Genomic DNA, 20,285 nt, shown 5'->3' on the forward strand with positions numbered 1-20,285 from the left:
GTCACTCCAGCTGGCGAGAGCAGCGGACTCCCGGCTTCATCGTTTTCAGACCCCCGCTCTTTTGCTACTCAGGTTATATATGATATAAGTCACTCGGATAACTTAAAAATGTAATTATTAGCCTTTTTTTCTGTTTTATTTGTTCCGGAGTAAATCGGTTCTGCTGAGATCAAAGTTATTAGATTAAATACAACTCTATTAATCCATCGGGTTGGTTCCTCTGGGCTTTTCTCACAGCTGAATAAACGCGAAACAGAAAACTGATTAAACAGAAGTGTGAGACGGTCGAGAGTTTACACCAGTGTCCTGTTAGACAGCAAGGAGCAGAGGCAGAGTTTATTAAACTCCACCGAGGCAGCGGTGACGCAAATCTGAAGGCTAGACCGTCCCATTTCACAGCCTCGCACTTCCGGCCTCCTTGGTCTTTGCAGGACCCGGCCCACGTAGACTAAGAAGGCCGGGTCCTCTGAAGGATGCAGCCGAGGGTCTGCAGCCTGAAAGGCCGCATTTTAATTACGTAACTGCGACAGACGAAGGCTGTCCCAATTCAAAGGCTGCTCGAAATGCGGCCCTCAAATGCGTCCTTCATTTCCCTGAATTTTAAGGACATGGCGGTGTAGACTTCGTGGCCCAACATATCCCAGAATGCATAGCGTGGGTGTGGATAATTTTGCTGAAAAAAAACGGCGGATGAGGGGCGCCCGAAGAGTAAACTTTAAGTAAGTACTGAATATTTTGCCACTTATTTATGTGCAAATGTTTAATAACGAAGAACATTAAACATTACTGTTGGTCACATGTCGGCAAAGTTATGTGACGTTAGTGACGTTTGTACTAACTTGGTTTTAAAGCCTTTACTTCAAAATATACGCCGTTCAATAGCTGAGCTTAATCACAGAATGATCAAAGCTCATGTAGAAACAAACAAATGAACAAAAGATTGTCTCCTTCATTTCTGTCAAACACAGCTGTATGACACGTTTCCAGCTGTTAGTATCATGGTTGCTAGGCAACCTGGGCAGCGCGACAGAGGCTAGACCGCCCATTTCACAAGCCTCGCACTTCCGGCCTTAGCGGTCTTTGAGTACGTGGTGCTTGTGGACGTTAAGGCTGCAGACCCTGAATTGGGATACAGCCTTTGATGCTTCTTCCACTCCTCTGTCTTCTCTGTCCAACATGTGGACATTGGCATCCTCAAAGAGTGACCTTTGACCTTTAGATGCAGATGGTTTAGGGCATAGGTGTCAAACTCTGGCCCACGGGCCAAATTTGGCCCGCAGCCTAATTACATTTGGCCCGCGAAGCCACACCAAATTACTATCAGAGCTGGCCTACTGCTATTATACAGCTAATATATATATTGTTTAGTATTAAGCTTTGCTTGTTCCATATTCAGTTTTCCAGCAAAACGTGTTTGAGTCCATAAGAAAAGATTCATTCTTATATCTGGAGGAAGTTTTTGTTTCAATAAATATTAATGTCAGCCCGCGACTTTGTTCCAGTTTTGAATTTTGGCCCACTGTGTGTTTGAGTTTGACACCCCTGGTTTAGGGGTTGACAGTATTGTTCAGTTTGTTTCTGATCCTCCTTCGTTGGTGTTTGATCTTGTTTTCTGTGCGTCTTTGCTGATTTGATGAAAGCCCCGTTGGGATAACCACATGTTTCTTTACATGTGTTCCTTCTGTTTCCCTTCTGGTTCCAAGTTTGACAATTTTATCTATTTGTATTCAGTTAGGACATCATTGTGATAATTGGCTGTTACACTAATGTCACTTCACACCACACGTTTGCCTGTTTGAAACAGGAAAATAATGCAAACAAAAAGAGATAAAAGCTGTTTCTTAGTACTTGTTGCTGCTTCATGTTCTGTGTGATAGTTTCCATCGAATTCACCAGAATCTGCAAAGCTTGTGACTTCCAGTGATGGACGACAGACTAACTAAAACAAAAGCCTTCCCTTTACGTGCAGTAAGACTTTAGACCAGTGGACGTCCTGCAGGGACACTCAGTACTGACCGCCACCACACACACAGGGTAAAGATAGACAAAAGTGGAAAAGCATCAGCAAAGTTTGAACAGTGTGTTTAATACATGAGTGAAACATCAGGTCTGTGGATGGTTTTGGTTTTCAGAAGATCGATTACAAAAACAGGACGTGGATCCTTAAAGTCCACGCCTTTATTCTCTGATTGGACGAGAGTAGAGTTTCATGACTCATAGTTCAAAGTAATCCTTATTTGTACAGAGCCTCAGTGGAGCGCTGCTCTTTGTGACATCATACAGAGCTGACAGTGAAAAAAGTGAAACCTGAGTTTTAGAGCAGTGTGAAGCCCGACGTCATGACCTGTAACAGCATGTATACTAGGGCTGCCACGATTAGTCGACTAGTCACGATTACGTCGACTATCAAAATCGTCGACGACTGATTTAATAGTCGACGCGTCATTTGAAGCTTTGTAAGATCCCAAAAGACGCAGGAATAAGTAGCAGGATTTCAGAGTGTAATAACGAACTGAAACAGAAGATGGCAGCACTGCATGTACAAGGATACCAGCTGCCGTTAAACCCTGAAGAAGAAGCAGCTGTGTCCCAGAATTCATAGCGCGGCCCAGCGCAGTTTCCAACAATGGCGGCAGCTAGTTAGTTTTAATATTACTCTTATTATTCTTTCTGGGTCACAAAATAAACGTTTAACATATTTTCAGGCGAGAATGTAGCTGTGTAAACCTCAAATATCTGCTCAGTTTATCAGGACACCGCATATTTTCAAAAGCGCTCCAACGTTTTCGGAGACGTCTGTTACCCACTAGCTCGATAGCTAGCCGGGGGCTAGGCTAACTAGAGCCGTAAGAACACCGGACTCCCGGCAAATCGTTTTCAAACCCACCGCCGTCTTTCGCTACTCAGGTTAAACATGATATATGAGTCACTTAGATAACTTAAAAATGTTGTTGTTTGGCTTTTTTTAGTATTTTATTTGTTCCTGAGTAAATCGGTTTGGCTGAGATTAAAGTTTTTACACAGCTGAATAAACGTCAAGCAGACAGCTGATTATCAGAAGTGTGAGATGCTCCAGAATATACTCCGGTGTCCTGTTATATTTTAGATAGAAAGGAGTTTATTAAACTTCACCGAAACAATCTGCAAATTTCATTAACATTTAATAAACTATCATCTTGTCTTTATTTTTAGTTAGCACCTGAAACACTTAAAGCTGTAAGCTAATGATAGTTATATAAGAGCAGATGCTGCTGGTGCAATAAGCTGTATGGATGATGATCTGATTAGTGACTAATCGCAAAAATAATCGCTGACTAGTCGACTATCAAAATAATCGTTTGTGGCAGCCCTAATGTATATGATGTGTTATTAGCTTCTATTTTGGATTGGCTTTCATCATATAAACCCCCTGAGAATAAAACAGGCTGCATGTAAAATCCTTAAAGGGCTCATTTTACATAAAGATTGTTACCTTCAGTTCTTTCTTATGCTCGTAGTTCTGGACATAATTCTGAGAGCAGGACTTTTACTCAAAGCTTTCTTTGAGTTTCTGTTGGTACTTGAAGGAGAAATAAACTCAGAGTATCCACAAATCTAACTGTGACAAAAACAGGCACCGAGGCAGTCAATGCACAAAGCCTGACGTTATTGGTCGAATATTCAGCCACGCGCATGAGAAGGAGTACAGCTGACAGCGCCTCCTCCGTTTCTGACTAGCTTCATTTCCAGCTGACAAAGATGCCTGTGAAGGTCATCGTAGTCTCAGGAGCTTGGAAAGAAAAGCGTCTGGATGTTTCCTCCGACAAGATTGTCCTAAACACAAACTTAACAACGTAGTGCATGCAGCAGAGAGCACCAAGGAATGCTCCGACCTTTACATTGGAGAGACTTCATAAACAAATGGCACAACATGGAAGAGCCACCTCCACGAGACAAGACTCAGGGGCCCATTCAATTCAATTTTATTTACACAGCGCCAAATCACAACAACAGTCGCCTCAAGGAGCTTTATATTGTACAGTAGATCGTACAGTAATGCATAGAGATAAAAACCCAACAATCATATGACCCCCTATGAACAAGCACTTTGGCGACAGTGGGAAGGAAAAACTCCCTTTTAACAGGAAGAAACCTCCAGCAGAACCAGGCTCAGGGAGGGGCGGGGCAATCTGCAGTGATTGGTTGTCCATCTGCATCTAAAGGTCAAAGGTCACTCTTTGAGGACACCAATGTTAACATTGTGGACAGAGAGGACAGATGGTTTGAAAGAGGAGTAAAAGAGGCCATTTATGTCCACTGTGAGCGACCATCTTTGAACAGAGGCGGGGTTTACGACATCAACTCTCTGCCATCTATAATCCAGTTTTGAGATCCTTCCCAGACGCCTTAACGCCCACTCACATCCTGGGCCATCTGACCTCAGGAAATCACGTGATAAGGTGGGGCCAGGTTTCACAATGAGCTCACCTGAAACTCTGGCTGATTGGGACCCACACCCAGTTTCACACCTTGGCTCAGGCGATTAGAGGATCATCAGGGGTCCTTTTGTCCCTCTGTGGGGGGAAACTCCCACTGAGCTTAAATCTGGGACTCTCCACCATTTGACCTTAGAACTGAAGAAGCTTCTCGGATGAGAGGTGAAACGTCTTCTTAAGGTCAAGATGATTTCTTTCCAAGCTCCTTAGACATTAGAATAGAGACTTACTCTAATATTTAAACTCGTGTACTCATGTAACACAGTGTGAGCTCACACCAAGTCACTTCATTGACGCCAAACAAAGTAATTTGGTGAGCTCACAAAGCAAGACATTAATTTCATCGTGAGTCCTTCACCAGAGTCGGAGAACATCTGAGTTTAAGGCGCGTTACAGTCACCTCGAAGAAAAGAAAAAAGTTAGTACGTGAAAAATGTTGCGGTTTGAAGAGAAGTATCCCAGCAGAAACGATTAGTCCGTCACATGATCAGATTTAAAAAACAGGAACGATTATCGATAATTAGGTGCATGGAGAGGTTTTTTTCCTGTTGGAAATGATGATCGCAGGTGAGGACGATGACAGTTACTAAATGGCCACGCTGTTCTCGATGCGCTCGGGGCTCAGGTACGGATACGGCAGCTCCAGCTGGCTGTTACGCTCTGCGATGGCGTCAGAGATGTCCCGGAGCTGTGCCTGCACCTCCTCCAACAGCCTGCGGTGAGCGTCCTCCCTGAAAATAGCCTCCTTGTAGTGACAGAGAGGAACCTACAGGGGGACACACACAGATTTAATCTTCAAAAACGTGACAAATAACGAGACGCATTACAATGATTTGAAATGAAAATGATCAGAAAGAGAACCTCAGAGGAGGTGCAGAGGGTCGGAGTGACAGGAGGATGGTGGGATAGGAGGAGATGGAGGCAGTGATTGGCTGTGGTGTCCGAGGAGGAGGAGGAAGACAAAAGAAAAAGCTTATGAAGAAGAAAAAATGTAAATGATGAAAAAGAAGAAGATGACAAAGATTTTGAAGAGGAGGAGTTGAGGAAGAAGTGAGTGTAAATGTTTTATGAGGAGTGGGCGGAGCCTCACAAAGTCGATGGCTGGCTGCGACAGCCCATTCAGCGCCATCAGGACGCGGCACGTCGTGTTCACATCTGGCAGGAAGGACATGATGTCATCTTCTGTGACGGCGCCTTTGACCTGCGGAGGAGGGCGCAACATGGCGACCGGACAGTTTGGCACCCAGAAGGCAAAGTCCAGCTGGAGGACAGCAAGAGAGAGGAGACAAACATGAGGCGGCGGGACATCCTCAGCAGGAAGCCACGAGCTTTTCCCATCTCTCGCAGTGGCCCACTCACCTGGGAGAAGTTGACGGCAGCGTGCAGAGCAGAGCAGGAGTAGATGAGCGCGGTGACAAACTTGGCCACTTCTGCTCTGGTGTGAAAGCGCTGAGGGAAACCTGTGCAGAGGCATCATAGTCACAATGTTCAGGTGAATGCATGCGTGCACATGTGTGTGCTGTGGGCGAGGGCGGAGTCAAAAAGAGCTGCTCAGTGTTCCAAGCACATAAATAACACATGTTAATGAACATAAAAACACACGAACATGGAAAACTATCCTGTGGTCAGCTTTATATAATAACATACATATTTATCTCTAATTATTTAACCACTAAAATCCAAAAGTTTTGCTTTTAATATTATATCATTACATCAAACTATCAATATTTAATACCATACAGTGTCAAACACACATCTGCTCAGTATCATTTTATATTGGTGCAACTTTTCAGATCCTCCTCCGCACAGATCCAAAGGTCGACACAGTTTGATGTCGGGTCCCTCTGCTCGTCCCTGCAGAGCCCCGTGATGCTGTGAGCTGACCTGTTACTCTTACATCCACCGACTGAAGCGCTGCCAGTGCGTGCAGCTCTCCATCAGGAGCTCCACCCCCCACCTACACCTCTATACCTACAGCCATCTCCACTTTACGCTTGCAGTTCCACTGCAGCATGAAAGGAGACTCAGCTCTCTCTAAGAACAACTAGCAGTCATTATCATTATTATATTATCGTGAACTAACTTAACGTGTAAACACAGTTTGCTGACAGAATCGTTTGAAACGGTGCAAAGCGATTTGGAGAAACTGCTAAAACGCACCATTACTGAAGCCGTGAGCGTTGATGTCTGTGAGCCAACCATGGAGCTCGGGGTCACGCTGCACCGCGTTGTCTCCATGGTAATACAGTTCCACCCAGCTGGTTACAAACCTGCAACACACACAGATCACAGAGGATCTCCTGTTGCCATCGGATAAAACATTTGCACGAGTGTTCGTGTTTCTCAGGTGTGCTCGTTTACCTGTGCACTGTGTCCCAGATCCTCAGAGCGTCCTGGGCGTAGAAGCTCTGCGGCAGTTTGTCCAAACCGCGGTCGCTCAAGTCTTCGGGGACGCACAGGGTTCGATAGGAAATCCTGGCCGATCCCCTGGAGAGGAGAAGGGGTAATGTCGCCAGACCAGAACCGACAGCCTGGAAGGACGAGACCAGGGAACACAACAGATCTTACTTTGCTTGTTTGTTCTCCTCTTTGTGGTTCCTGTTACTTCCTGCATTTTACCTGATCAAACAGTCCTTTGGAGGCCAGCAGCGACGCTCTGGCCCCGAAGTTTATCTTTAAAGATGTCTTGACGTGTGGCAGTAGCAGCTGTCCATAAAAGAAATGAGAGAAAAGACAGCTCAAGCCATTTAAAAGCAGAAATGATTGGATACAACAATTCTGTTCTCTGATCTCCTGTGGGTGAAGTCGAGCGAGCTGCAGGGGAGCGGGGTTTACCTGGTGCAGTGGGTGTGCATCTGGGAGCTGCCGCAGCGTGGCCACGCAGCACAGCTCTGCCATCATGTGAGTCCGCAGGTAATGTGAGATCAGCTGGTGGCACTGGAAGTCTGCACTGTGAACCCACATCTTAGCCAACAGCCAATCGTAGCCAGAGTCAGAGGGCAGGAAGACCGGGTTCTGAGGGCCAGGTTTCTGCTGCAGCTGAAGGACCGGACCACATTCCCAGGGTGAATGGGCTGAACTTAGACAACAGGATTCCAACTGAAGACAATCGTCACAGTCAGGTTTCTACATAACAAGCAAACCTGGATGGCGATGGGGAGCAGCTGCCCCTGCTGGTTCAGGTGGAGAAGGCACAGCGGGGCGGACAGATACGTCTGCTTTTCATTGATCACGTTGGCTGGAACACCGTCTAGAACCTCGTAGTCCAACAGGTAAATGTTGCCTTTCTGTCACAGCGAACAAACACACTGATTAAAAAGGGCAGCTGCAAATAACGCACAGCTGAAAGTCACAACAGCACACACCTGTAGCTCTTTTTTGAGGGAGGAGCCTTCAGGCAGGAAGGGGCGGAGCATGTCAGAGGTGACAGACAGGTTTGGAGGGAGGTGGCGGGTCTCACGCAGCATGAGAGGGTTGCTGCCGTTCAGACACTGGTAGCCAAAATACCAATCCTCCATCCAATGAGCCTTAACGAACCCTGAGAGACAGAATCAACCATCTCATTATTCTTTGTCACGGAGCCCGATCGCCGAGTCAGGAAGCAAGAAGACTTTATTTGTCACATGCAAGTTGCCCCCCCCCGACATTATATACACAACACAGACATCACATGGGGAGACAGGTCGGACACCGGTAGTATTACGGAAAAACACTGAAATATAGACTACAATGGGAAAGTCCAGGAGGGGAAAAAAGAGACCTCTACTCATGCTGGGCTCCTGGGAGGAAAGCATGAGAACAGGAAACAAAAAAACTCCTCTGCACAGAAATGTCCACAGCACAGCAATATAGAGCACGTGACCAGCAACAGGGTCGGGTAGGGGGTGTAAGCCGGGGCGCACACAGCCATCCTGCCCAGACCCGCCGTGTCCTCCAGGAGGGAACAAGCATCGAAGGCGTTTGAAAAGGGAGGAGGGATGAGTGCTTATCAGTGTGTGCGTGTCCAGAGTTCAGCTGAGACAGTGTCCTTCACCCTGCCAGGCTAAGTAAACAGTCTTCCAGCCAACCCAGGTGGCCTTGCATGGAATGGGAAGAACAGACTCAACACAGTCGTTATCAGGGTGTTGTTGTTCGGCTCCAGCCTTGAGCCCACAGCTGGCGCCGAAGGGATAGCCGCATGATCATGGTGGTTTTTACTTTAGTGCGAACAGCTCATGAGAATTTCAAAGCTGTTCTAACAGTCCAACACTGGTCTCTCAATCTCCCGTTGGAGAGCCGCGAGCTTCGCCATGATGTTATCAAACTTACGCTCCGTGATGTTGTCAGTCTTGTGCTCAAAGAGCCGATTCTGAGAACTCACGATCACAGTGAGCTGCTCCAAGATGTGATTCAATGTACTCTCAGAGGTCTTATTCTGAGTGTTCACAGCAGCCGTAAGCGTCTCCAAGCTCTTAACCATGCTGCACTCAGTGAGCCCATGTTGAGAAGCTGCACCTCGTCCCATCATTTCAATCCCAGCGGGCAGCCTTGTGGGGGTTTGAACAGCCGGTTCCTCTTTCTTAATTCTCCGATAAGTCAGGGCCAAGCCAGCTCCGATCAGCCAGAACCCTGTTATCATGGTTCATAGGTAGATATCTTCAGCGTCCTCAATCCACAGTCCCGCCAGGCACACGATCCTCTGCCACCCGTCCATCGTGTATCCGGCAGGGAAAGTCCCTCCAGGGCACTCAGGCTCACCCGAGCCCAGACTTCTCGTTGAGAAAAGGGTGTCAATAGCATTCAGAGACCAGTTGATCAAATCCATAATTCTCTTTAGGTTTTAGAAACAGACTGTGAGAGAGTGTTCAGGGAAAGTAATACAAACGAGACAAGACAAGGACATAGAGGCTAAGCAGGGAAGATAAGGGAGAGGAGGAGAGGAGAAAAGTACGACCGCCTTCGCCAAGAGCCAAAGAGGCGATCGGGCTCAAAGAACTACCCACAAACACACTACAAGAGATACAACGCTAAAAAAAAACAATTACAGATGCTCACAAAACACAGAAACCTACAACAAAGCACAAAATAATCAAAAAGACACAAAACTACTAAAACATAAATACAAATGATGAAAGAACGATACAGTAAATACAAGAATAAAGACCCAGAATAACCACAAGGGGAAATAAAAACTTTGCAGCGATGTCCTGTAGCTAGAAAGGTTCAAAAACACAAAGATGAATGAGATGTGCTGCATTGTTTCTTACTGGCGATGCCATTCTGTTGTGCGCTGTAGGTGAAAATCATCTCCAGCTCTGAAAAACTCTTCCAGGACTCGACTCGGGTGGTGAAGCCGTTCAGATAGTACAGGTTAGTAGCCGGACTGAGGACAGAGGGACAAACACAGCTCAAGCCAGCTGGTTCAGACCACATTTCATTCACAATGTGCACCAACTGTTAGCATTCACCTCTTCTGCGTGTAAAGAAGGTTTGGCCCGAGTTCAAACAGACTGTTCACGTCAACGCACTGCGGAGCGCCATCAACGAAGATTCGCCACCTGAACGAGAGACAACCAGTTTTCAAGCTGTCAGTTTCAAATTTTGTAGGATGGTAGACACCAAAAATGGCACATGTCATTCATCTCTGTGTTTTTGAATCATTCTAGAAAACACACACACACACACATACACATATATATATATATATATATATTTATTAGGGGTGCAACGATACACAAAAAATCACGGTTCGGTTTGATATTTTTTCGATACAAAAAAAATGTTCATGCTTTTTTAATTTGTCATTTATTAAAAGTATAAATATGTATTTAACTCAAAAGTACAGGTTTTAAATTTAATGTTGCTGAAACAACAAAGTAATAAAAAAAATTAATCTATCTGATCGAGAAATCACTCATCTTTGGAAAAGAGAGTGTATTACAGAGAAATGGCTCTTTCCAAAATAAAAGCTATACTATACGCTTCTATACTATTAGCTAACTGCGTTAACGCACTAGTTCCCACCCATGTAATTGAGCATTGCGTGGCACATCCAACATACTGTTTTACTTTTGTCCATGACGCGCTTACCTTCAGGGTCATACGTCACATGAAAACCAAAATAGTTCCAAAGGTCAGATCTGAATGAGGGTGGGGGAGGTTCAATTTGCCATGTTGCAACGAGCTTAGCTTCTGTCTTGCTAGCTTGCGCTGCGCTCAGTGGATCTGCGCTCGACAGTGCAGCCTAGGCGGAGTAGTCAAACGCAGATCCACTGAGTGTTCAACACAGACAGCATCGTCAGAAGGAAAGTTGATGAAATAAATTAAAAATTTTGTATTGTTCATACATATGCGTATGAACCGAAAGCACTGTATCGAACGGTTCAATATCGATACGAGTATCGTTGCACCCCTAATATATACATATGCTTAGCCTCTTGTATATATGTATATATATATGACACGAACAGGCATGGAGACGCTGCGCAACATTCTTTTTTTCAGTATGATACTCTATGATGTCAGAAATAGCATATTCAATTTAGTTTTAATTATACAGCAGCAAATCACAACAACAGTCACCTCAAAGTGCTTTATATTGTAAGAGAAGGCCCTGACAATCATATGACCCCCTGTGAGCAAGGACTTTGGTGACAGGGGGAAGGAAAAACTTCCTTTTAACAGGAAGAAACCTCTGGCAGAACCAGACTCAGGGAGGGGCGGGGCCATCTGAGTCCACTGTCAGAGGCCATAAGAAGATCATTTGTAACCTTCACTAAAGCTGTTTCTGTGCTGTGATGAGCTCTGAAACCTGACTGAAACTCTTCAAATAAACCTCTGCAGATGATCTGTTAGCTGTTTGACAACTACTCTTTCAAGGATGTGTGATATAAAGGAAGGTTGGAGATTGGCCTATAATTAGCTAAGACTGCTGGGTCTAGAGATGCTTTTTGAATAAAGGTTTAACTACAGCCAGCTTGAAGGCCTGTGGTACATAGATTATTAGAGATAGTTGATCATATTTAAGATCGAAGCATTAATTAACGGCAGGATCTTCTAGATATTTCAGCCAGTTCTGCTCCAGCCATATGGGTAAAGATAATATAATACCCCATTTTAGCATTCAAGGTCATAGATCAAAGGTCAGATATCAGTGTGCTGTAAACATGTTATCGTGTTTGGATGACACTGGCCGCCCACAGAGTACAGCTCACAAACACTGCGTGCTGCCCCTATGCAGGACTCCAGGATGTGGCCAGTCAGAGCGCTGTAAGAGGACCAAAGGTAAACCAGCATGCTAACACTGTGACATCAGGTACCTGATGAGCTGCTGCTGATGTTGCAGCTGTCTGAGCCTCTGCTGCTTCAGCTTCTCTTCTGTCTCCTCCTCCAGCAAACACACTGTGGACCAACAACAGGAAGAACTGCTTTTAGATTCAAAGGAAATGATTTGCATGGGCACACCTGCAGGATGATGTGAGGAAATAAAGAGGTTTTTGTGCTTGGGTCCACATGCCTCTGTTTCCTCCTAACGGTCATTAAACGTCACTCACACTTTCCACTCCGGAGCTCCACGTCGCCATCTGCTGGCCGCAGCCATCTGTCGCACAGGAACACCTGTGTTTCTGAGTCTGACCCCTGACTTTTAGACAGCCTGCAGACCTCCACTCTGCTGCAGTGCCAGTCCAGGTTTGGAAATCTGGTCTGAACCTCGAGCCGGAGCCGAACCAGAATCAGGCGACCCAGAGGACTGCTGGCCTGAACCCGGACTGGACACACCTGTGAGCATGACAGGAAGACACCGTCAAAATAAAACTCCAAGTACTGACCATAAACCATGCCCTTCAGTACACCCAGCGAACGCTACAAATGAATGAATCTCAAAACTCACCGATCCTGGCAGGAGATGACTGTTGCCGTCGGTCACACGGATGGGCGGAGTCTCACCCTCAGAGCCAATCAGGCTAAGCCACAGGTGGCTAAAGGTTCCACAGGTGGGGCCAGGTGAGGTGTGAACGGTCACTTCAAACTCCTGACAGGAAGCCATTATGTTGGGCACGATGGGCACAAAGTTGGACGGCGCCACCTGTTGGCCCGAGTGCAGGTTTGTGAGCCTTTCACCCGCGAATTAATATTTAAGACATGTTCAGGAGAAACTGATGGAGGAGGTTAAGCTGTTTAAGCCGAATCACCTGACAGACACAAAGACACTTCACCTCTGGCTGGAGGGATGATCAGAGCCTCACGTGGTGAAACGGCCGCTTCAAGAGTCTTTACTGAGGTTTCACCTGAAGCTCACGCTTCCTGTTTTATTTGTGAAGATGAGAATCGCCACCATAACTGTCAGTGTCACTATCATCTCAGGACCATCAGAGCTGCGTTAAGGTTGAGAAAGGCTACAGCGAGGCCCTTAAAGACGTTACACTTTGATTATTTTGTTGGAAAGTTTCTTATTTTCTCTCCATGTTTGCTGTCTTTGTTTTGCACCATGACACAGAGAAAACTTCGCTACGTCTCTGTGAAACTCATAGTGAAACTGCGTTGCTTTCAGCTTTCATTTATCTCAGAAACAAAAACGACTCTTACAAACACATTTCTGTCTTTGTGCTGTGCAGGACTCCCGCTGATGCTGACATCAGCTTATTTGTTTACCTTGCTCACATTTGCCTTGGAAATGAAGGGCAGTTAGCGTGGGCTTCCAGCTAACACACTGGCTTCTCCTGACAGATCCACAAGCAGTAAACACTGCTCTCTTTCTTGTTAAAGGTCACGTTGTCAGCCTGACGAGGAAGCTTCCTGCTCCGTGCTTACAAACAGAAATCAGCCATAAAAACACCGGCTGCTGATTTTCCTGTTTCCTCCTATTTTATAATGTTAGAGATGAACCTACGAGTTACATTATCTACAGCGGCTCTGACCTGAGGGTACGTTTAAAAAACCAAATCATTTGTTTATTGGGTAGCAGGCCTCGTTTCCTATAAATAATCCGTAATGAAGAAGTCAGCGCAAAAATCCACTCAATATAAACTCTGCACTTATTTAGTCTTCACTCAATCCTCGTATTCGTTGGACTTTTGATTTTAATTGAACATAAAACAAAAAATAAAAACGTGAAATGACAAATTTAATTAAAAAGGAAATGTGATCATATTATATTGAATGCCATTTAACTGCTACATGAGAGGAAGAAATATATTACTGTCCTGAATTATAAATAACAAAAACTCAACTGACATTGAGTAAAACAATTAGACAAAATCAAATAAAATGTATATTTTTAAATAAAATAAATGAAAATAAAACTTATAAAATATCAGATTTAGATTCAAATTAAAGTTGGAGCGACTGTTTTTTAATGTCAGATTTGTATGAATGAGTGAAGCACATGAATCAAATTTTGGTACAGAAAGACGGTCAGGTCAGCTTCAGCTGGTGGGCCAGATTAAAGGAAAAATTTGCCCTCTTGACCCAAGAGGTGGTGGTGGTGGTGGTTTGGGGAGGGTCTCTCTGCTGCAGTGGGAATTTTGCTCCCACAAAATGAACAAAACAAAAGTGTTTGTTTACCTGTCAGAAGATTCTGGTTTCTGGTAATGTTCTGGAAGATTTCTGCATGAAAAACAGGAACATAAAAGAAACTATTAGGGAACAAGCAAAACAGAGTATACACCTGAAGGCCGTTAAAGGGATGGAGACAAACACCGGAGGCAGGTGTGTTAAGAAAAACTAAAGTATGTGAATAAAAAGCTGACTGGCTGAGAGAAACACACAGGTAAACATACCTGCAGAGTGAGCCTCCTCTGCTCCGGCTGAGCTGCCCAGGAGTTGCTTCTCTCCCAGGGTCTCTCTCTCACCCGAGCTCTCTGTTTAGTGCTCCGCCCATCAAGTCAACGGCACATCCTATTGGGTTAAAACAACACCTGAATAACAGGTACTGCTTTCCCGCGTTGTTTCCTTTGTAAACTGATTAATTTAAACATTTTAACAAGCATATAACATATCAACTTATGGATGAATACTGAGAAAAACAAAAGTGTTACCACATATTAACAACAATAATTACAACATTTTTTACGATTGCATTCATTTCTTCTATTCTATCTAAAATTGATACTTTACAAAAGAAGCAAATACCCTAAATCAAGTGACGCATTTAAATAAACAAGATTTACATAAACGTGTAAATAACATTATATACTAAATTTAAAATGAAGTGTCTAAATATATGTCTTACTATCGTTTGTTCATGTATCATTTCAAATATTAATATAAATATGAACAACGGCTGCATGTGGGGTTCTATAGTGTAGCGGTTATCACGTCTGCTTTACACGCAGAAGGTCCTGGGTTCGAGCCCCAGTGGAACCACTCACTTTTCATTATTGTTTTTGCTTTTAGGTTATCAATGTGACTGTTGATCAAAACAACTGTACGACAAGAAGATTAAATGCTACATATTCTAATACCTGCCGGACTACATGCCGGTTAACGTCATCACACAAAACGAAAGGATATGAAGCATAACATCCGGTTTGGACAGATAACCTTCAAAATAAAAGCGAAGACTATAAATCGTATTTTTCTAACGTAGCACAAAGGAAAGGATTCAGATTTGTAAAAATCGAAACCAATGTTTTTTATTGTTTATAGTTTATTTATTTATTGTTTAATATTCGTAAAACAAATATAAGGTTGACATGAATAAAGACATGAAAACCAGAAGAGCCAGTTCACCTGTAATCTGTCGCACGCTGTGGCAAGTGTTTTAACAGTGAGATGAGAAAGAAACGATTAAAACCTAAAACGAACATGGAGATGCCGGGGATTGAACCCGGGACCTCATACATGCGAAGCATGCGCTCTACCACTGAGCTACATCCCCACACGTGTGATTACATAGGACAGACAGGAGTATTTACTGGTAACGGAGGTCGGTGTACTTAAATTTTCCTCGGTTATGTTAAACATCTGAAGCTTTCCTTACAATGACTATTCTAAATGTTTAAACGGTGAAAACACACTCAAAGAGCTCTAAATACACGCATGTGACGACAGTGAAATATGAAACGTTGCGGAAAACCTGATAACATGATGACGAAAAACAGGCCTAATAATTCACTTTAAACCCTCCTGATATCCTCGGTAAGGCGCGTGAAAGGTTCATGTCACCTGGCTGATATTAAGAAGACCCATTCTCCAGCAGTTCACGTGTGATGTTTTCGCTGATACCGGATAAGTATGATTGGGAAGGACACAAGTGACGTGAGCTGCGATGGCCGAGTGGTTAAGGCGTTGGACTTGAAATCCAATGGGGTCTCCCCGCGCAGGTTCGAACCCTGCTCGCAGCGGTATGCTCTCTTTTTTTCCTTAAGAGGCACATCACCTCACGCGTTAAAGTTAACTCTAACTGATACGTTAAGGTTAACTCACTATTTCTCCAGTGAAGTTCTAGTTTTCGTACATACATACCTGTGAACCTGTTTGGTCAGTCACTGGAAGAGCATCTATACAAAACCTGCTACATAAGTGCTTTATATATAAACACCTATGTATATATGGAGGGCCAGGAGTGACAAAACGAATTAATTACATGCACCATTTAATAATTAATTAAATGTTTCAAAGTCATCAAAGTCATTTCAAAGTACACCAGACTCATCTGTGTGATGATGATGCTTCTTCTTTTAAACTCCTTATTTGCTGTAGCCACACATGAGGGCCACTTATTCTTCAGCTGAAGGAGGCTGCTACAGCAAGAACACGTTCCACAGAGAGCACATGCTAGCAAGAGAGCTAGTGTAGCACAGAAGCAGCAAAGAGCAAAGGCTCGTCAGTTTGGAGTTATTTCACACCTGTTACACCAACAGCTTTTCTTTGAAGGACCTTTTCTTCTTTATTTTCTTCTCCCAGCAGTCAGAGCAGTTGGGGCAGGTCTTCCATCGTCCTTGTATTTTTCCATCTCTCTGTACTGGAACTATAAGCACAGGATGGTTTCAATCTACCAACTGTTAGATTGTGGGAGAGGAACACTTCAGCTGCAGATCTCTGTGACTAGAACTGGGTATTTCTCTCTTTGAGTTATTTGGATGGATGCAGCCTTGGCCAGGTGGAGCAATAACCCAACCCTGTCTGCTCTCATCTGCTACGTTCCTCAGTTTGATTAATATTAAGCTGTTGACTCTTTGAGTGTTCTGATGAATGGTTTGCCAGGAAAGCGACTTATTGAACAGAAGAACTTCTTGTAAGCAGAACCTAAACCTCCATGGGGACTTTTAGAGGACGAGCATCACAGCTCACAGCTTCGACCTTTGGGTATTGGTCAGATGTCACTTTCCTTCAGTCTGATCTTCTTTATGTTTCCTGCTGCTTGTCTGATGGAGAAGAACAGCATGAACGTGTAACTGAGGTCCAGACAGCAACAGAGAAGCTGAGTGTGCGTTTATGTAAGTGTGACAACCACAGACAGGATGATTTTCACCTAATACCACCAAACCGAGGTGAAGCTGTGTTTCCTCTGGGATAAGGAGCCTTCATGGTGTTGTGAACATGTTGTCTACTCCTGCTGTAAGGACAGAACTCCTCCCTTATGGCAGGCAGCTGTGATGAAATTCATGAAATTGTAAGGTGAAGCCTCGGTTCAGGTGAGGTCAGGTTTGGGAGATAATGTTCAGCCTGCTCTCAGCATCACGAGGCCTGCTGGCAGAGGTCAGGTATCTCACAGCTCCACACGTATGCTCAGAGTTCGACCCTGCCAGGCTGCCAGGAAGCTGCTGCATCCCCATCACGTGATTTGTCCACGCCTCCAGCGTTAACCTTCATGCAGCCTGTGTCACAGACTTGAGGCAGAGGCTCTAATGAAAGACGCCGTGCTGGATCTTCGGGGTTTGAACTCTTAGACTGGAGTCTAAATATGAGAATACATCCAGCCCTGCTGCGACATGAAGACATAAGCATTGTTGTTAGGATATGACATGTGTTTTTTTTATGTTTATTAGCAGCTTTTCTGTAAAATCCTTTATTTTAAACTGAAAGTAACGGACAGGTGTAACTGTAACAAACGCTTTCACCACCAGGGGGCAGGGTTTCCTAAAAAGCGTCAGTGTGGCTGCCTCCTCAGTAAGGAGAAAATGCAGACGAGGGCCGAGACGAGGTCGGTGCAGCGGTCAGCTGAGCCTTTCTGTGAGCTGACTGGTTAATTACTGCTCCTAAACTGGCTGAATGTGTGGCTGTGATGGTGGATGGTGTGTCTGAGCTGGGAAACACTCCAGTCCTGGGACCTCACACAGTGTTTGCAAACCTGAGGCTGCTGTTAGCTCACATGAGCCCTGTCACACTTAATTAGACACTAACAGCAAAGAAAGGAAGTTGTTTTTACTTAAACCTTTTTTGCTTCTCTGAGCTCGTGTCTGTCCACCGCATCAAATCCATCCATCTCTGTACGGGAGGGCTGTGACTCTCGGACTGCTCTGACCTTTGTCTTTATGCTGGACGTGACTAACAGACTCTCTGGTGTCTCAGTCAGGGCTCCAGATTTTTGAGGACTTGTTCTCAGAGCCCTTTGATTGATATTTATGACAAACCATTTTCAGCTGTGTGCTTGTCTGCTCTTGCTTTGCTGTCGGGGCCTGGGAAGTTACGGTCTTTGTTCTGCCTGTCCTGGAAGTTTGCACTACATTTAGAAACGGAGCTCACGGTAGCAGCTCCATCCTCCTGGAATCATCTGAAACTGACTCTCACTGCATCAAATCAATTTTATTTATACAGCAGCAAATCATAACGGCAGTCTCCTCAAGGCGCTTTATATTGTAAGGTCGACCCCACAATAATGCATAGAGATAAAAACCCAACAATCATATGACCCCCTATGAGCAGCACTTTGGCGACAGTGGGAAGGAAAAACTCCCTTTTAACAGGAAGAAACCTCCGGCAGAACCAGGCTCAGGGAGGGGCGGGGCCATCTGCTGCGACCAATTGGGGTGAGAGAAGGAAGACAGGATAAAGACATGCTGTGGAAGAGAGACAGAGGTTAATAACAGATATGATTCAGTGCAGAGAGGTCTGTTAATACATAGTGAGTGAAGAAGAAGCACCCAGTGCATCATGGGAATCCCCGGCAGCCTACGTCTATTGCAGCATAACTAAGGGAGGATTCAGGGTCACCTGGTCCAGCCCTAACTACAGTGGGGCAAAAAAGTATTTAGTCAGCCACCGATTGTGCAAGTTCCCCCACTTAAAATGATGACAGAGGTCAGTAATTTGCACCAGAGGTACACTTCAACTGTGAGAGACAGAATGTGAAAAAAAAATCCATGAATCCACATGGTAGGATTTGTAAAGAATTTATTGGTAAATCAGGGTGGAAAATAAGTATTTGGTCACCTCAAACAAGGAAAATCTCTGGCTCTCACAGACCTGTAACGTCTTCTGTAAGAAGCTTTTCTGTCCCCCACTCGTTACCTGTATGAATGGCACCTGTTTGAACTCATCATCTGTATAAAAGACACCTGTCCACAGCCTCAAACAGTCAGACTCCAAACTCCGCCATGGCCAAGACCAAAGAGCTTTCGAAGGACACCAGGAAAAGTATTGTAGACCTGCACCAGACTGGGAAGAGTGAATCTACAATAGGCAAGCAGCTTGGTGTGAAAAAATCAACTGTGGGAGCAATCATCAGAAAATGGAAGACATACAAGACCACTGATAATCTCCCTCCATCTGGGGCTCCACGCAAGATCTCATCCCGTGGGGTCAAAATGATCATGAGAACGGTGAGCAAAGATCCCAGAACCACACGGGGGGACCTGGTGAATGACCTGCAGAGAGCTGGGACCAAAGTAACAAAGGTCACCATCAGTAACACACTACAACGGCAGGGAATCAAATCCCACAGTGCCAGACGTGTTCCGCTGCTGAAGCCAGTGCATGTCCAGGCCCGTCTGAAGTTTGCCAGAGAGCACATGGATGATACAGCAGAGGATTGGGAGAATGTCATGTGGTCAGATGAAACCAAAGTAGAACTTTTTGGTATAAACTCAACTCGTCGTGTTTGGAGGAAGAAGAATACTGAGTTGCATCCCAAGAACACCATACCTACTGTGAAGCATGGGGGTGGAAACATCATGCTATGGGGCTGTTTTTCTGCCAAGGGGACAGGACGACTGATCCGTGTTAAGGACAGAATGAATGGGGCCATGTATCGTGAGATTTTGAGCCAAAACCTCCTTCCATCAGTGAGAACTTTGAAGATGAAACGAGGCTGGGTCTTCCAACATGACAATGATCCAAAACACACCGCCCGGGCAACAAAGGAGTGGCTCCGTAAGAAGCATTTGAAAGTCCTGGAGTGGCCTAGCCAGTCTCCAGACCTCAACCCCATAGAAAATCTGTGGCGGGAGTTGAAAGTCCGTGTTGCTCGGCGACAGCCCCAAAACATCACTGCTCTCGAGAAGATCTGCATGGAGGAATGGGCCAAAATACCAGCTACTGTGTGTGCAAACCTGGTAAAGACCTATAGTAAACGTTTGACCTCTGTTATTGCCAACAAAGGTTATGTTACAAAGTATTGAGTTGTATTTTTGTTATTGACCAAATACTTATTTTCCACCCTGATTTACGAATAAATTCTTTACAAATCCTACCATGTGGATTCATGGATTTTTTTTTTTCACATTCTGTCTCTCACAGTTGAAGTGTACCTCTGGTGCAAATTACTGACCTCTGTCATCATTTTAGGTGGGGGAACTTGCACAATCGGTGGCTGACTAAATACTTTTTTGCCCCACTGTATATGCTTTAGCAAAAAGGAAAGTTTGAAGCCTAATCTTGAAAGTAGAG

At 44.7% G+C, this 20,285-nt stretch overlaps 1 protein-coding gene and 3 non-coding genes across 4 annotated transcripts; 2 read left to right on the forward strand and 2 right to left on the reverse strand.

Moving 5' to 3' along the window:
- Window positions 1-4,995: 4,995 nt before the first annotated feature.
- Window positions 4,996-14,344, reverse strand: zgc:152891 (hydroperoxide isomerase ALOXE3). The gene is made up of 16 exons (XM_024799989.2): window positions 14,234-14,344; window positions 14,019-14,060; window positions 12,346-12,540; window positions 12,008-12,233; window positions 11,774-11,855; window positions 9,923-10,012; window positions 9,722-9,837; window positions 7,841-8,013; window positions 7,619-7,762; window positions 7,311-7,514; window positions 7,095-7,181; window positions 6,837-7,006; window positions 6,636-6,745; window positions 5,835-5,935; window positions 5,566-5,736; window positions 4,996-5,241 (listed from the first exon to the last, which is right to left on the reverse strand). Exons 3-16 carry the CDS (start codon window positions 12,499-12,501, stop codon window positions 5,062-5,064), a joined length of 2,010 nt encoding a protein of 669 aa, XP_024655757.2. The 5' UTR covers window positions 12,502-12,540; window positions 14,019-14,060; window positions 14,234-14,344; the 3' UTR covers window positions 4,996-5,061.
- A 402-nt stretch (window positions 14,345-14,746) lies between these two features.
- On the forward strand, window positions 14,747-14,819 carry trnav-uac (transfer RNA valine (anticodon UAC)). The gene has a single exon. It is a non-coding gene; the product is annotated as a tRNA-Val (tRNA).
- Window positions 14,820-15,261: 442 nt separating this feature from the next.
- trnaa-cgc (transfer RNA alanine (anticodon CGC)) lies at window positions 15,262-15,333 on the reverse strand. Its single transcript has one exon. It is a non-coding gene; the product is annotated as a tRNA-Ala (tRNA).
- A 384-nt stretch (window positions 15,334-15,717) lies between these two features.
- Window positions 15,718-15,799, forward strand: trnas-uga (transfer RNA serine (anticodon UGA)). Its single transcript has one exon. It is a non-coding gene; the product is annotated as a tRNA-Ser (tRNA).
- The last annotated feature ends 4,486 nt before the right edge of the window (window positions 15,800-20,285 follow it).

This window comes from Maylandia zebra, linkage group LG10 (assembly GCF_041146795.1).
Source record: "Maylandia zebra isolate NMK-2024a linkage group LG10, Mzebra_GT3a, whole genome shotgun sequence".
NCBI lineage: Eukaryota > Metazoa > Chordata > Actinopteri > Cichliformes > Cichlidae > Maylandia > Maylandia zebra.

Excerpts from the sequence above, each read along its gene's own strand:
- zgc:152891 (XM_024799989.2), bottom strand. The coding sequence starts at position 12,501 with ATGGCTTCCTGTCAGGAGTTTGAAGTGACCGTTCACACCTCACCTGGC. Across the intron at positions 7,763-7,840 it reads CCCTCAAAAAAGAGCTACAG|AAAGGCAACATTTACCTGTT; the intron begins GTGTGTGCTGTT and ends TCGCTGTGACAG. Across the intron at positions 5,737-5,834 it reads CTGCCGTCAACTTCTCCCAG|CTGGACTTTGCCTTCTGGGT; the intron begins GTGAGTGGGCCA and ends GCTGTCCTCCAG.